The sequence below is a fragment of the Bubalus bubalis genome, chromosome 14 (genome assembly GCF_019923935.1).
Source record: "Bubalus bubalis isolate 160015118507 breed Murrah chromosome 14, NDDB_SH_1, whole genome shotgun sequence".
Taxonomy (NCBI): domain Eukaryota; kingdom Metazoa; phylum Chordata; class Mammalia; order Artiodactyla; family Bovidae; genus Bubalus; species Bubalus bubalis.
In genome coordinates, this window is record NC_059170.1 from 19,004,270 (window position 1) to 19,020,426 (window position 16,157).

The following is a 16,157-nucleotide window of genomic DNA, read 5'->3' on the forward strand; positions in this document are numbered from 1 at the left end:
TTTTCCATTAAATTTTGCATATTTTCTGCCAGTATTCACATTTTTTTTTTTTCCTGTTCTTTAAATTTCTCTCCTCTCCAGCTGACACTACCATTATACTTAATGTTGGTATGTTTGATGGTATAGGTACATTTGATGGTCGCTCTCTGAGGCGCTGTTAAATTTTCTTAATTTTTTTTCTTTCTGTTTCTTGGGTGGATAATCTCAATATATTTTTAAGGTCACTGATTCTTTCTTTTGCTCCAGTCTGCTGTTAAACTTCTCTAGTGACATGTTCATTTTTTTAATTTTTTTTTCAACTCAGGAATTTTTATTTGGCTTTTTGTAAAAATTTCTCTTTATTGATATTCTTTATTTGGTGAGATACTGTTCTCATACTTCATTTTAGTTCTTTAGACATGATTTCCTTTAGATGTTAAATTTCTTAAATGGCTGATTCAAAGTCTTTGTTTAGTTTGTCTAATGTCTAGGGTTCTTCAGGGGCTGTTTCTGTTGATTTTTCTTTCCCCTTGTATGAATCATACTTTTTGTTTTATTGTATTTCATAACTTTTTGTTGAAAACTGAACATTTTAAATAATATTATGCAGCAGCTCTGGAGATCAGGACTTTCCCCAGAGTTTGCTGTTACTTTTCTGTTTAGTGACTTCTCTGAATTAATTCTGTCAAGTCTGTATTCTTTGTTGTATGCTCTCTGTTCATTTAGCTTAGTGGTCAAGTAATGATTGGATGGAGATTTCCTTAAATGCCTGGAACCAGTAAGTCTCTCAGTATTTGTTGAGGGGCTCTGTGTGCATTTTGGAGCATGCTTTCAATATTCTGCTGGTCATTTGACTGTTCTGCCTTAACCCTCACTTCCTGCTTGTGCGGTACCTCAGGGTCAACCGGAGATGAGAGCTTTAGGGCAGTCTCAGGTCTTTACTTTTCTGGGTGTGTACACAGACCTGAGCATCCACATGGCCTTCAGATTCCCAGGAATGTGTCAGAGCTTTTCAAGGCCCCTATGAATATCTCATTCCCTTGATTCTCCTTTAAACTTTTGGTTAGCCTATTATTTTCCCAAGTATTATCTACTGCCTCAGGAAGTCACAAAGTTAAACAGTTGCCTCTGTTTTGATGGTTGGATGGCATCATCGACTCAATGAACAGGAGTTTGAGCAAACTCCAGGAGATAGTGAAGGACAGGAAAGCCTGGCATGCTGCAGTTCATGAGGTCGCAGAGTTGGACATGACTGAGTGACTGAACAGCAACAACAAACAAATAGCTCCTGGGGAGCTCCTGGGGAAAATGGTTTTCATACTGGGAGAGTTGCTCTTGGACGGATGAAATCTTCCAAGGAACTGCTAGACAGATCAAATAATTCCAGACATTTGCGAATAAGGTTTGAGGAGCTTCAAGCCCATTCAGGATTCAACTTTTCTCCAGAGAAGACTGGCTCCTTTTAATAAATATTGCTGTTTGGAAGCCAAGTTTGGATGTTATATGTAGTCATTGCAACTGGGGTTTCATTGCTTCCAGGCTTTATCAGTACAGGGGTAGGAAATACATGTATGTGTGTACATATACATGTGCTTCCCTGAAGGCTCAGTGGTAGAGAACCCGCTGACCAATGCAGGAGACACGCTGTGATCCCTGGGTTGGGAAGATCCCTTGGAGAAGCAAATGGCAACCCACTCCAGTATTCTTGCCCGGGAAATCCCATGGACAGAGCAGCCTGGTGGGATGTGGTCCATGGGATCACAAAAGAGTCAGACTTGGCTTAGCAGCTAAATAACAACAATATACATATACATAAATACACATATATATTGATTTCTTTATTTATCTCTCTATATTAAAAACTCATAGCAGTTACTCTAAATCCAGCCCAGTAGCACAGGGTTTATTCTGTCCTTTTGCCTTTTCATAGGTTAACTCCTTTCTCCAATAGAAACCCAACCCCTCATCCTTAACATATTTACTGATTTGCTCAAATGCTGCATTTGTGAATTTACATACTTGGTAAAATTTATTTGTAACCCAAATCAATACTTGTGCTTCTGCAGTTATTTGTGGACATGTGCAGAGGGGTGAAAAATTTGGCTGTAACTTTTGTATTACTAGCTGAGGTGATACTTTGACTTTCTGTTTCAGCTCTTATACTGTAAACAGATATCCTTCTCATAGTCTATTTAGTGACTTTTTTTTTTTTTTTTGCATTTTTGTGCTTTTGTTCCTGATTTGCCTGTGTAAAATCTGTCCCACATGTAGTGCTAAAGTGCTGTCTAGTATTGCTAAGTGCAAGAAGGCTGTGATGTTTCTTATGGAGAAAATTCCTGTGTTAGAGAAGTTTTATTCAGGAGTGAGTTATAGTTCTGTTCGCTGTGAGTTCAATGTTAGTGAACCAACGTATTTGACATAATGAATTAACAAGTATTAAATAAGGTGTCTTTAAACAGAAACACATAAAACAAGATCAAATATTGATTGATGAAAACGTTGTGACCAGAGGCTTGCAGGAACCTAATTCTCTATTTCTCCTAGGAGCAGTGTTTCAGTGTTTGCTAACTCTGTGTTCACTTTGTAAAACGTAACTATGGGGAGTAGGAGAATCGACTATCTGTAAAGTCTTTTCACAGCTCATGAGTGAGCAAAGTAAAATACTGTGTGTCTTTAAAACCACATGAAGAAACAGTTTGTGGGTTGATTAAAGTGTAGTCAGAAAAAGAGCTAATGTGTCAGAATATTTTGAAATACAATGTAAAATCACCTGCAAATTGCAAATACACAAGAAATGCAAACATAAAACCTATCTTCAAAATTTTGGTTTTGAAATGTTGATGACACAAAAGGATGATAAAACCAATTCCCACTTATAATGGTATTTATATTATCCTAAGTTAAAATAATAATTTTAAATCACTGGAACTGTTTTCTGAACTTAGGAGAATTGAAGTTTGCTAATTGTTGTAGACCTAATGTATTAGTACCTATAAGAGGATGATCAGTACTCCACAGATTTATATATTTATAAATGAAGTGTTGGGAGAGATGGGAAGGGAAAAGGATTCTACTAGGTCCTTTTCCCAGTAGAACCAGAATTTGGCATCTAGGTTGAAGCAAATGAGCTCATGGTTTGGGTAGAAGTGAAGAAGAGAGTCTCAGAGGAATTGACTGCACAGGGATTAGCTTGTGTGGAGAGGAGCAGTAATTCTCAAAGCAGGGAATATGAGTCAGGTTTTGGAACTGCTGAGTGGAGAATACAGGGCAGGATATGTAAATATATTGATGGGTCTAGAAGAGTCCAGTCGGTAAAGATCAGGTGTTTGACTACAGAGGTACTTGGAGGCACTGCAGGCTTCTGAGAAAGGGAATTCCAGGTTCAAAACAGTATTTTAAGAAGATGGTTCTTGCTGCTGTGATAATTTGCTGGGGAAAGAGGAGTTTCTTACATAATCCAGTAACCGTTATTAATAGCAGTAACGAAGCGTTTGTGTGTGTGTTTTAGTGTTACTTAAGTGCTTTTACAAGTGGTCCTTGGGATACTCCTGTGAGGTAGCTTTTATTATTACCACTTGAAAAGAAAAATTATTTATTTGGCTGTGTCGGATCTTAGCTGTGGCATGCGGGATCTTTCATTCTGCATGTAGGCAGGCTTCTCTAGTTGCAGCTTACAGGCTTGCATGGGCTCAGTATTTGTGGCGCATGGGCTTATTTGCCCCATGGTATTTGGATTCTTAGTTCCCCGACCAGGGATCAAACCCAAGTCCCCTGCATTGCAAGGCAGATTTTTAACTACTGGACCACCAGGGAAGTCCCTATTTTCACTTTTACATAGGGGAAACGGAGGTCCAGAGTGTTGAGTAACAGGTTCATGGTCACATAGCTATTTAATGGTAGGCTTGCAATTCAGACACCTCAGTTTCAATTAAGGATTTGGACAAATAACTACTGTTATAGGATTAGAGAAGGAAAGGACAGAGCTGATTGCTCCTTTCTTCTAATAAGAAGTAGTATTGGCATGAGACCAAATGGAATCAAATATTAGAGAAAATTTTGTTGACGTTGGAAAACATATGATGAAATTCTTCAGAAACTCCGAAAGTTTGCATTGTTTCTACTTGAGATTTCCTCTTAGCCTTTCCGCCCCCTGTGTTTGGGCCTGAATCTGCTGAAGTTTCATCTTACCACATATTTACATTTTTAGGAAAGGAACTGTCTGACACTGAATGATCTGGTAAATGTGTCAGCTATTAGAAAACAAGAAGCCAATAATTGTATCTCATTTGAAAACAATTCCAGCAGGTGAAACCTCTGCTGAAATAAAATCCTGTTTTTAAGCTTTAATTTTCATTTGAAACATAAGTTGCTGTGAGTAGCCTATTAGAAACAGTTACATAGTTTTAGAAATGAGATACTTTGGAAAGCATCTCTAGGTTTAAAATTCTTAACACCTTTTTCCCCGTTACCCCTGGCCCTTCCTGCCTACTCATGAGGAAATGGAGATTCAGCTTCAAGGTAATATTTTATTGAGTTGGACATATTGCAAAGTATATTTTTCCCCTTAAAATCCTGAAAGGTAGGGATTTTCATTTATTTTATAGAAGAGGCAGTGAAGACTCATAGTTCACTGACAGTGGAGCTGTGAGTCAAATCAGTGCTTTCTAAGTACAGGACTCTTCCCATAGTATTATGCTGTATTTTAATTGGTTCAAGACTAGGTCACAGAGTGTTAGAGCTAGGACTTTGGAGATATTTCCTTTACCTTTTCATTCCATAAATGAGCTTGAATCCAGGAATTGGGCTGCTTGGATTCAAATCTTAATCCCATCATTTATTAACCATATGATCTTGGGAAGTTACTTATCCTATCCTTACTTCCATTTCTTTATCCATATACGTGGGATAGTAACAGTAGTAACGTGGATTTGATCCCTAGTCCAGGAAGATCCCTGGAGAAGGAAATGGCAACCCACTCCAATATTGTTGCCTGGAAAATCCCATGGTCAGATGAGCCTGACAGGCTACAGTTCATGGGGTTGCAAAAGAGTCAGACACAACTCAGAGACTAAACAGCAACAATAAATATTACTAATGATTGTTAAGAGGAAAATGAGCATCATAGAGGTTTCAGTCAGTTCAGTTCAGTTGCTCAGTCGTGTCCGACTCTTTGCAACCCCATGAATTGCAGCACACCAGGCCACCCTGTCCATCACCAACTCCCAGAGCTTACCCAAACTCATGTCCATTGAACCGATGATGCCATCCAGCCATCTCATCCTCTGTCGTCCCCTTCTCCTCCTGCCCCCAATCCCTCCCAGCATCAGGGTCTTTTCCAATGAGTTAACTCTTCACATGAGGTGGCCAAAGTATTGGAGTTTCAGCTTCAGCATCAGTCCTTCCAATGAACACCTAGGACTGATCTCCTTTAGAATGGACTGGTTGGATCTCTTTGCAGTCCAAGGGACTTCCAAGAGTCCTCTCCAAAACCACAGTTCAGAAGCATCAATTCTTCGGCGCTCAGCTTTTTTCACAGTCCAGCTCTCACATCCATGTATGGCCACTGGAAGAACCATAGCCTTGACTAGACAGACCTTTGTTGGCAAAGTAATGTCTCTGCTTTTGAATATGCTATCTAGGTTGGTCATAACTTTCCTTCCAAGGAGTAAGTGTCTTTTAATTTCATGGCTGCAATCACCATCTGCAGTGATTTTGGAGCTCCCCAAAATAAAGTCTGACACTGTTTCCACTGTTTCCCCATCTATTTGCCATGAAGTGATGGGACCAGATGCCATGATCTTAGTTTTCTGAATGTTGAGCTTTAAGCCCACTTTTTCACTCTCCTCTTTCACTTTTATTGAGAGGCTTTTTAGTTCCTTTTAACTTTCTGCCATAAGGGTGGTGTCATCTGTATATCTGAGGTTATTGATATTTCTCCTGGTAATCTTGATTCCAGCTTGTGCTTCTTCCAGTCCAGTGTTTCTCATGATGTACTTTGCATATAAGTTAAATAAGCAGGGTGACAATATACAGCCTTGATGTATTCCTTTTCCTATTTGGAACCAGTCTGTTGTTCTATGTCCAGTTCTAACTGTTGCTTCCTGACCTGCTACTTCTAAAGATTATATTAAAGTAGCTGAGTTTAAACTAGAATCTGGATCTTTGACTCCTAGTATTGTAGTTGATGGGGCTTCACAGGTGGCACAGAGGTAAAGAATCTGCCTGCCAATGCAGGGGACGTGGGTTTGATCCCTGGGTTGAGAAGATCCCCTGGAGTAGGAAATGGCAACTCGTTCCAGTTTTCTTGCCTGGAAAATTCCATAGACAGAGGAGCCTGGCTGGCTACAGTCCATGGGATCGCAAAGAGCTGAATGACTGAACAACTGAGCTCACACACACATGCACACACATTGTAATTGATGCTTGGCAAAGTGTTTTCAGTTTGTGTATCCACTCTTCATTATGGCCCTATCAGGTCTACAGGTCATGTGAGAGAAACCCTTGGATTCCCCTGAGTTGGTTCCTAGAATGGAGATTTCCAGTGCTGTGTACAGGGATGCCATTTATACAGTGGATTGCATTTCAGATTCGTAAAATAAAGTATTCTTCTCATTGAGCAAGATAGAGCTCCTCCTTTCTCCAGTCGAACCTTTCACTTTAGTCCAGAGACCTTTTTGAGGTCAGTTAATGCCAGAGGGGAAAATTGGACCTCACTCATAGCTCTAACAGCCATTTAGTATCCCTTTGTCTTGGAAGTCAAGTTGCCCAAGTATATTTTCCCACCCTAAAAATTTAAGCCCTAGTTTCTTCATCCTTTTGGGGATAATGGTAATGCCAGCACTGTTTCGTGTAAAGGGATTTTATGAAGAGCAGATAAATCAGTGTTTATGAAAAGGAATCACAAACTAAATGATAAACTAACTGTAAAATGCCTGAAGTAGGTTTATTTTGTTACTGTTCTAAGAGGAAGCTCATGTCCTACAGTTTGAGTCAGCTCTTACCAGAATCCTTTTAGTCTGTGGTAGGCAGGGGTGCATTTCATCTTTGGAGAGATGAGCATGGGCAGCCTTGGTCCTGGTCCTGTTTTGAAAGTTCTCCTTTCATTTGCCCTGTTCTAGAAGGATTTCTAGACTTAGATACACTCTTTGCCTTCTACACATGGAGTCTGATATAGATTCCTGACTGTTTTTCTTTCTCTAGAGGAACCAGATTAGCATCTCCCAGTGGGTTCCAGGATGCAGCCGATTGCTACTTGCATCTTGTACACAGGGACAGCGGGGCAGGACTCTGTCTGGTACTTTCCAGGTAAGATTTGTTGTTCCTTTGCTTGCTATGAAAAAACCTTAGTGTGAATGTGCAAATGTCATGTATTTATAGATTAGCCAACCAAATTGTGTGATGGAAAAACCTCATGAGACCACTTCTGGGCCTCTGTGGTGCCAACTCAGGACTGATCCTTACTGTATGGTGTCTAGGGCGTGGCTTCTAAATACCCCAGTGGTGGAACTTAGCCTAGGATACCATGGTACAGTCTGATGATTTTTACTGTTGGGAGTGTTTCCAGGTATTCATCTGAGAGTTAACCTTTCTTCAGTTTTCTTCTTGTAGCCACTTTTACCTGGAGTAAGAAAATGTTTCTTTTTTTCCTTTTTATGAACATGAAATTAGAGGAACAGTTATTTGAGGCCTTAGTTTACCACTGATCACCTGATCCATTAAAATGTAGTCTACTTTGGACCCTCGTTGAGGATTTCTTTTCCTGATTTTTGCTAAATATACAAATAATTCAATAATAAAGGTAATAAAAATCGCCCATGACTTCAAACCTGAAAACATCTGCTGGTCCTTTTCCAGTCTTTGAGTATGTGTGTGTGCACTAATTTTTTCCTTAGGTACCTGAACAAATATCTACAGAATTTTATGTTCTGGTGCTTTTTCACATATTAGAGCAGACATTATTCATGTTTTAGACATAGTCCATAATTAATTTTCAGAATGACTACATGTTATTCTATTTATTTAGCCTTTATTTATATTAAAATTATTTCTAATTTTTTTGCCATAGTAGACTTTAATGTGGTTACCATTTTCTTGCTGTATAGTTTTTCTTATTTTAAATTATTTATTAAGGATAAACTAGCAGAGTACACCCTAGGTCAAAGGGTGTGAGGAATTTTCCTTTCCAAAAAGTTGTTTTAATTTATACTGCCACCAGCAATGTTTATATAACTAGTTTTTCATCATTACTTCCCCTAAATTGTTTTCTTTTTTTTTTTTAATTTATTTATCTTCTGTCTCGGGTCTTGGTTGCATCATGCGGGATCTTCGTTGCTGTGCATAGACCCTCCGGTTGTGGCTTGTGGGCTTAGTCGCCCTGAGGCATGTGGGATCTTAGTTTCCCGACCAGGGTTCGAACCCACGTCCCCTGCATTGAAAGGCAGAACCACTGGACCACCAGGGAAGTCCCTACATTGGATGTTTTTTAAAAATTTAAACTAATTGGGTAGACAATATTACCTTGTTTTGCTTAGCATTTCATTATCAGGGTTAAACATTTTTCTGTGTTTATCAGTTGTATTGTGGTTTGTAAACACTGTATGCTTTTATCATTTCTTCATTTATCTACTGGGAATTTATTTTTATTACCAACTTATGTAAATTCCTTTTGTAGCCATTGATCTTTTTTCATATTTAATGCAATGAAAATTTATTTTTGATGTATAAATTATATACTATGCAATTTATTTATATAAATATGTTAAAATATTTAAAATGCAGAGTAATTCCCTTCAATTAGTATATAAGTCTTGCCCTTCTGAGAATGTCTTGTTTGTCCCTGTATTTCCTGGGCTTCTCACTGAGTCTGGCACAGAGGAGGCAATAAATGAATGAATGAAGAATATATTTGTGCAGAAGAGGGGTCTGTTTTAGATAGTCAGGTAGCTATTTCTTTTCAGAAGTTTTTGGGCTGTGTTCTGCTTTTGTCTTTGTATGCATTGAAAAATTATTTATTTTTGGCTGTGCCGGGTCTTCACTGCTGCCTGGGCTTTTATCTAGTTGCAGAGACCAGGGGCTACTCTCTAGTTGGGGTGCCTGGGCTTCTCTTAGTTGCAGAGTGCAGGTCTAGAGCCGACAACATCATTAGTTATGGCACTGGGCTCAGTAGTTGTGGCGCATGGGCTTAGTTGCCCTGAGGCAAGTGGAATCTTCCTAGACCAGGGACTGAACCTGTGTTCCCTGCATTGGCAGGCAGATTTTTAACCACTGGACCACCAGGGAAGTCCTAGAAAATTTTAATAGAATTTATCCTGTAGCTTTAAGTCATTTGTAAATAATGTGTGCATAGAAGGTGGAAGGGGGAGCTCATTCTATCAATCTCTGACTTGGGCCTCATTCTTTGAATCAATAAACATTTCTTGGGTACCTAATACATACCAGGTACTGTACTAGGTTCTCAGACAGCATTACAGCAAGGCATCCATGTAAATAACTTGGAGTTGTTTATCTCATACTGACAAAATGTAATTTCAGCCATTGTAAATAAACTGGACATTTTGTCATGTTGACCGTACCTTGCTGGTACATCTTCCCAGTTTTGAATTCTGGTTGGAAAACTCTGCCTCAGAATGACATCCTCAGGCGCATGTCCGAGAGGGAGGCAGATTTGGCTCAGAATGAGGAAGAACCTTGTGTTAACTAAAATTGTGGTGTAATGGAATGTGTTGGCTATATTTGGCAAAGTAAATTTACTCTTACTGGAAATATTCAAGCAATGATTGGAAGACTGTGTTAGGGGCATGACATAAAAGTATCTTTCATTGGGTGAATGGTAGTATCAGAAGATCTCTAAGGTAATGTCCATTGCTATAATCCTGTTATTGTTTTCAAAAGGCTAGGGATGTTGGATTCTCAACTATCTTTTCTAAATAACCTCTTGAAGTTCTCTCATACTTTGATGGGTCTACTTAAAAATTTTTTTTTAATTTTGAAATAAACTTATAAAAAAGTGATAAAAAGAGTAGTGTTCCCATATATCCTTCATCTAGCTTCCTTTAATGTTAACATCTTATGTGACCATAGTGCAGTTATTGAAACCAGGAAGTCAACACTGATGTAATGCTATTAAATAATCTGTATACCTATTCCAGTTTTTTCCCCCCATTAATTCCTTTTTTGGTTCTTGGTTTGGGTTTCTCTAATATTTTCTTAAAATTAGATTAAGCCTATGCATTTTTGGAAAAAGTGACATTGTTTCCTTCTCAGTGTGTCATATCGGGATACATGATGCCAATATGTCTTATTACTGGTGATGTTAACCTTGGTCACTTGGTTATTAATTAAAGTCACTGTTTTCCCCTTTAATTAGTATCTTGTGAGAAGATACTTTGAGATGGTACATATTTCTTATCATACTTTTTTGCTCATTACTTTTAGCGTCCATTGATGGTTCTTTTTTTTAATGGTATGTAATTTAAAAATTATGATAAAATACACATAACAAAGTTACCACCATTTTTAAGTATGCAATTCAGTAGTGTAAAATATAGTCACATTGTTAAACAGTATATATCTAGAGATTTTTCATCTTCCAAAACTGAAAATGTATATCCCTGCCTGCCATTGGCAACCACCTTTCCAGTTTTCTATGATTTTGACTACTTTAATGCTACCTATGGGGCTTCCCAGGTGTCGTTAGTGCTAAAGAACCTGCCTGCCAATACAAGAGACACAAGAGATGTGGGTTTGATCCCTGGGTTGGCCCTGGAGTAGGAAATGGCAACCCACTCCAGTATTCTTGCCTGGAAAATTCCATGGACAGAAGAGCCTGGCAGGCTACAGTCCATGGGGTCACAAAAGAGTCAAACATGACTGAGCAACTGAGTACAATGCTACATATGAGTGGAATCATAGAGTATTTGTCTTTTTGTTACTTATTTTGCTTGGCATTATGTCTTCAAAGTTCATTTGTGTTATAGCATGTGATAAGATTTTTTTTAAAGCTGTATAATATTCCATTGTATTTATATATTACAGTTTCTTTATCCATTGTTCTGTCAGTGGGCATTTGGGTTATTTCCACATCTTGGCTATTGTGAAAAATGCTTCAGTGAAGATAAGTGTGCAAATATCTCTTCAAGCTCCTGCTTAAAATTTTTTTTCTTATATTTAGCTAGAAGTGGTATTGCTGTGTCATGTGATAATTCTATTTATGGTTCTTGACTGCGGTAGTCATTACTGTGGTGTTTGCTTGATGGTCATTTTCTAATTCCATCAATACCTACTCCATTTGTTGACTGGAATTCTCCTGTAAGGATGAGCTGTCACTTCCTCTCCGTTTATTTGTTTATTCAATTATTTTGTTTGTATCAGTATGAGCTAATGGATATTTATTCTGTGAGTTATAATCTATTCTCATTTATTTTGTCAATCAAATTGTCCCATGTTTGGCCGTTGAGAGCTTCTTCAAGTTCTTTTCTACATTCCTTCAGTTTTTGAACACTTCTGTATTTCTTGGGCACCACAAATGTTTCAGGTTCATGCTGTATTTAATTTGCTCTAGTCCTAGAGTCAACAGTTTCCCTGGGGAGCCCTGGTTCCTTTTATTGGAGAAGAATATTAGGAATATTTAGAAATTAAGATCTGGGTGCTAAGTGTACATTAGCCAATGTTGAACTCTACTTAGGTTTTTGAAATCAGCTAGGGGAGAGAAGAGAATTCTGAATATATGTTTTACCCCTTAATGAACTTTACTTCTTTGAGCCTTAGAGTCCTTATTTCTAAAATGGGAAAAAATAGTATCAACTTTGCAAGATTGCTGTGAGATAACAAAAGTGAAACAGCAAGCATACAGATGCTGGACATATGGGAGATCTTTAGTAAATTGTAACTATGGTTTTTCTTGCTATTTATGTTCATGCTCCTTGGGTAAATTTTCTCCTCATCTTGTAAATGGAAACTTAAAAAAAATTTTTTTTGTCCTAAAACTACCTTAAGTTGCAACCTCTCCCTGGGTCTTAGTTTCCTCATCTGTGAAAGGAAAAGGTTGGACTTAGAAGATCTCTGAGATTCCTTCCAGCTCAAGTGTTGTTATTCTAAGTTACTCCTTAGTTCTTTAATTGCTTTTTCTCCAAGCTAAACAGCCTCAATTCGTTTTAACCTTTCCACTAGGACCTTTTATTCATCTCTTTGATCATTCCTGTGGTTCTTTTCTGGATCTTCTCCAGATTGTCCTTCTATTTAAAAAAAAAAAAAAAAATCCCACCTAGTTTTTATTGAGTGCTGACTCCATGCCCGGAATGGTGTTGAGCAGTGGGACAGAAAATAAAATAAGTGTAAGATATACTGTGCTCTGGTGGAGCTTATAGTTTTGCTAAAAGGACCAGATATTCAAGAATTGCTGAGTCTTTCTCTCCTTTTCCCTTTTCCCCTCCTTCCCTCCATTCATTCCTTCCTTCTTTCCCTCCTCTCTTTCTCTATTTCTTTCAGATCAGGAAGGTCTTTTCATTTTTAGAACCTTTTTGGAAGCAAAAAAGAAGAGTGAAATTTTAGCATTTCACTTAATGAGGGGCTGCTTGCGTAAGAGTTTGCCATTGGATTTGTCTGGAACAGGTTTTCATATTTGTTTTATGCATCGAAGTTTACCCATCTCTTTTACATAGATTATTTTATTTGGTTCTAAAACAAACATATGAGATAGGCAGAGCTGGAGCTTCTAACCCTGTTTTTTTATCTTCCACTACCCCATGCTTCTCAACTTTGTCTTTTCACTCACCTTCTCTATGCTGCTGTCATTTTAAGGCTTATCCATGATCTCTTTTCTGATGACTCCAGATCTTTTTGATCTCTAAATTTCTATTTTTTATTGAAGCATAATAAAAATACAAAAAGGCATAAGTCATAAGTATGTGACTCAATGAATTATCCCCAAGTGAACGTAACCAGCTCCCACATCAAGAAATAGAACCCCAGAAGTTCCTTGATCCCCCTTCTAGTCTCTATCCCTAACCAAAGTTGAGCAGTCTTCTCTTTGAACACCAGAGTAGTTTTGCCTTTCAAACATCGGTATGTACTCTCTTTTGTTTGTCTGCTTTCATTCAGCTTTGTTTTAGAAATTCATCTATGTCACTCTGTGTCGTAGTAGTTTATTCATTCTCATTGTTGTATAGTATTTTGTTGTCTGACTGTACCACAATTAATTTTTCCATTTATTTATTGATGGATATTTAGATTGTTTCTAGTTGGGCTTTTATAAATAGGGCTCTTTTGAGCATTCTTGTATACGTTTTTGTGAGCATATATACCCATTTCTATTGGGGTATATACTTAGAAATGGAATTGTTGAATCTTACAGAATGTGTATACATTCAGCTTCATGCTGCTACTGCTAAGTCACTTCAGTCGTGTCCGACTCTGTGCGACCCCATAGATGGCGGCCCACCAGGCTCCCCCGTCCCTGGGATTCTCCAGGCAAGAACACTGGAGTGGGTTGCCATTTCCTTCTCCAATGCATGAAAGGGAAAAGTGAAAGTGAAGTCGCTCAGTCGTGTCCGACTCTTCGCAACCCCATGGTCTGCAGCCTACCAGGCTCCTCTGTCCATGGGATTTTCCAGGCAAGAGTGCTGGAGTGGGGTGCCATTGCCTTCTCCATCAGCTTCATAGATACTGCTAAATAATTTTTCAAAGTGATTGTATCATTTTATACTCCCATCAGCAGAGTATGAGAGTTCTAGTTGCTCTGTATTCTTTCTGATGCTTTGTGTGTGTGTGTGTGTGTGTGTGTGTGTGTGTGTGTGTGTGTTTGGTGGGTGGTCTTTAAACATTTTAAAATATGAAAGTAAAGTGAGTTTTCTTTCTCTTCTCCACAAGGTTATGAGCTCCATAGGGATTGTTTTATCTTAAAACCTGGCACAAAGGCTGGCATATTATGGGTATTTAATAAAAGTTGGAGGAAACATGTGTGCATGATATGTGTGTAGATAAGAAGAAGAAGGATATATAATAAGGGCTTCCCTGGTGGTTCAGTGGATAAAAATCTGCCTGCCAATGCAGAGGATGCAGGTTCGATCCCTTTCGTCCCTGGTCGGGGAAGATCCCACAATGCCGAGGGGCAGCTAAGCTCGTGTGCCCCAACGACTGAACCCACAGGCTTGGAGCCTGTGCTTCGCAACAAGAGAAGCCACAGCTATGAGAAGCCTGTGTACTGCAACAAAGAGTAGACCCTGTGCAGCAAGGAAGACCCAGTGTAGCTAAAACATAAAATAAATACATTTATGAAGAAGCATATAATAAGAAGTAACTTTACAAGTGGCTAGGTTTGTTCATTCAACAAATATTTAAGTGTTTGCTGTGTATAATGCACTGTACTTGATTCTGGTAATACAGCTAGTTCCTACCGTCATGGATGTTTTTGGTGGTGGTGATAGAAAATAAATATGTGTGTAATAAAAATATACTTGTACATTGTAATGAGTACTGTGAATGAAATGAACCAGCTACTGCTATGATAGAGAATCATGGGATGACAAAAAAACTGTTTTAAATACAACAGTCAGAGAAGGCCTCTTTGAAAAAGTGACAGTGAGTATTTTGGGGTATTTTCTCTCTCTTTTTTTATTTACAAAAAGTTATTTGATATCTTTTTGGTTTAAACAGAGGAAAAATTAATGTTTTTAAAGGTCAAGGGAATCTTTTTTAGGGGGCAAGGGCAAGAATGGGTAGTACAAAAAAGTAAATGTATGTGTTTATAGGTATGTTTAGGTATGGGGAAACTAGATGTTTTCTGGGGAAGAAAAAGATCATGTCATTTAATATAACATGCCCCAAAGCACAGCTTGTTGAGACTGTTGGTTGTGTTGCTTGAACCTGTTTAAGTGTTTCATGTTCCAGTGGGCCATTACATTGATATATGAGATATAATAGGAGTTGTTCTGTGTTTAGTGTTACACAGCCTTCTTGATACCTATGAATTTAAGTGTAAGTCCTTGGCACTGACCAGAAGAATCCTGACTAATCTTTTAATATTCTTGTTTGGAAAGAAAAGTAAATAGTAACTCGCCACATTTAGAAATTCCATTTTTTCCTGCATTAGTTTTAAAGGAAAAATCATTTTCATTTCAGTGTGTCCCTTCTCTTGGAATAAAACAGAAAGGAATCCTCCTGCTACTCCTTCCCCACCACTTTATATTGTAAAGAAAATATAATAGTACTGAGAGTATGGAAACTAGGTTCCTAAACTCTTGCATATTCTACCAGCATAGAGAAATAATTCATTTCTGTGTATTCCATTTTAGACTTGCACATATGCATTTGTGTGTCTACCTATAATTTTATACATAAATGTGTTTTCATGTTGCTAAAAATAATAATCTCTTGTAAACTGTGGATTTTAGGTGATAATGTTGTATCAGTGTAGGTTCATCCATTGTAACAAATGTACCACTCTGTTGAGGGATGTTGATAGTGGCAGATATTGTAAATGTGTGGGAAGGGGTATGTGGGAGCTGTCTGTACTTTGGTGTGAGCCTAAAACTGCCTTTAGAAATAAAGCCTATTAAAAATCTGATAATTTGATTTTCCATTGAGTGACTGAAACTTAATTTAGTTAACCACCTCATTTCTCATTGGACTTATTCCCCAGTTTTCACTCTTGTGAATAATGGTATAAGGAGGATTGCTTGCATATTATTTTTTCCATAGGAATTTATTTTCAAAATTATATTTATTGGTCTTGATTATAACATTACCAATATTGGTAGGATAATAGTGAGGATTCCATAAGGCACTTATATTCAAGGCACATTCATTGTAAGGCACTTACATAGTGCCTGGCACATAATAGTTGTAGATAATGGCTTCCCTGATAGCTCAGTTGGTAAAGGATCCGCCTGCAATGCAGGAGACCCTGGTTCGATTCCTGGGTTGGGAATTCCTGCTAGAGAAGGGATAGGCTACCCACTCGTGTATTCTTGGGCTTCCCTTCTGGCTCAGCTGGTAAAGAATCCACCTCCAATGCAGGAGACCTGGGTTTAATCCCTGGGTTTGGGAAGATCCCCTGGAGAAGGGAAAGGCCTCTCCAGTATTCTGGCCTGGAAAATTCCATGGCCTGTATAGGCTGTGGGGTCGCCAAGAGTCAGACAGGACTGAGCGACTTTCACTTTCAGTGGCTGTTATATTGCCAA

At 38.3% G+C, this 16,157-nt stretch overlaps 1 protein-coding gene across 1 annotated transcript in view; it reads left to right on the forward strand.

The window, feature by feature from the left end:
- Nucleotides 1–16,157, forward strand: part of LOC102415829 (ubiquinol-cytochrome-c reductase complex assembly factor 1) — a 96,060-nt gene that overhangs the window by 6,741 nt on the left and 73,162 nt on the right. Inside the window, exon 2 of the mRNA XM_025263584.3 lies at nt 7,180–7,284. Coding sequence (XP_025119369.1) covers nt 7,180–7,284 — 105 coding nt within the window. The remainder of the gene's footprint in view (nt 1–7,179; nt 7,285–16,157) is intronic.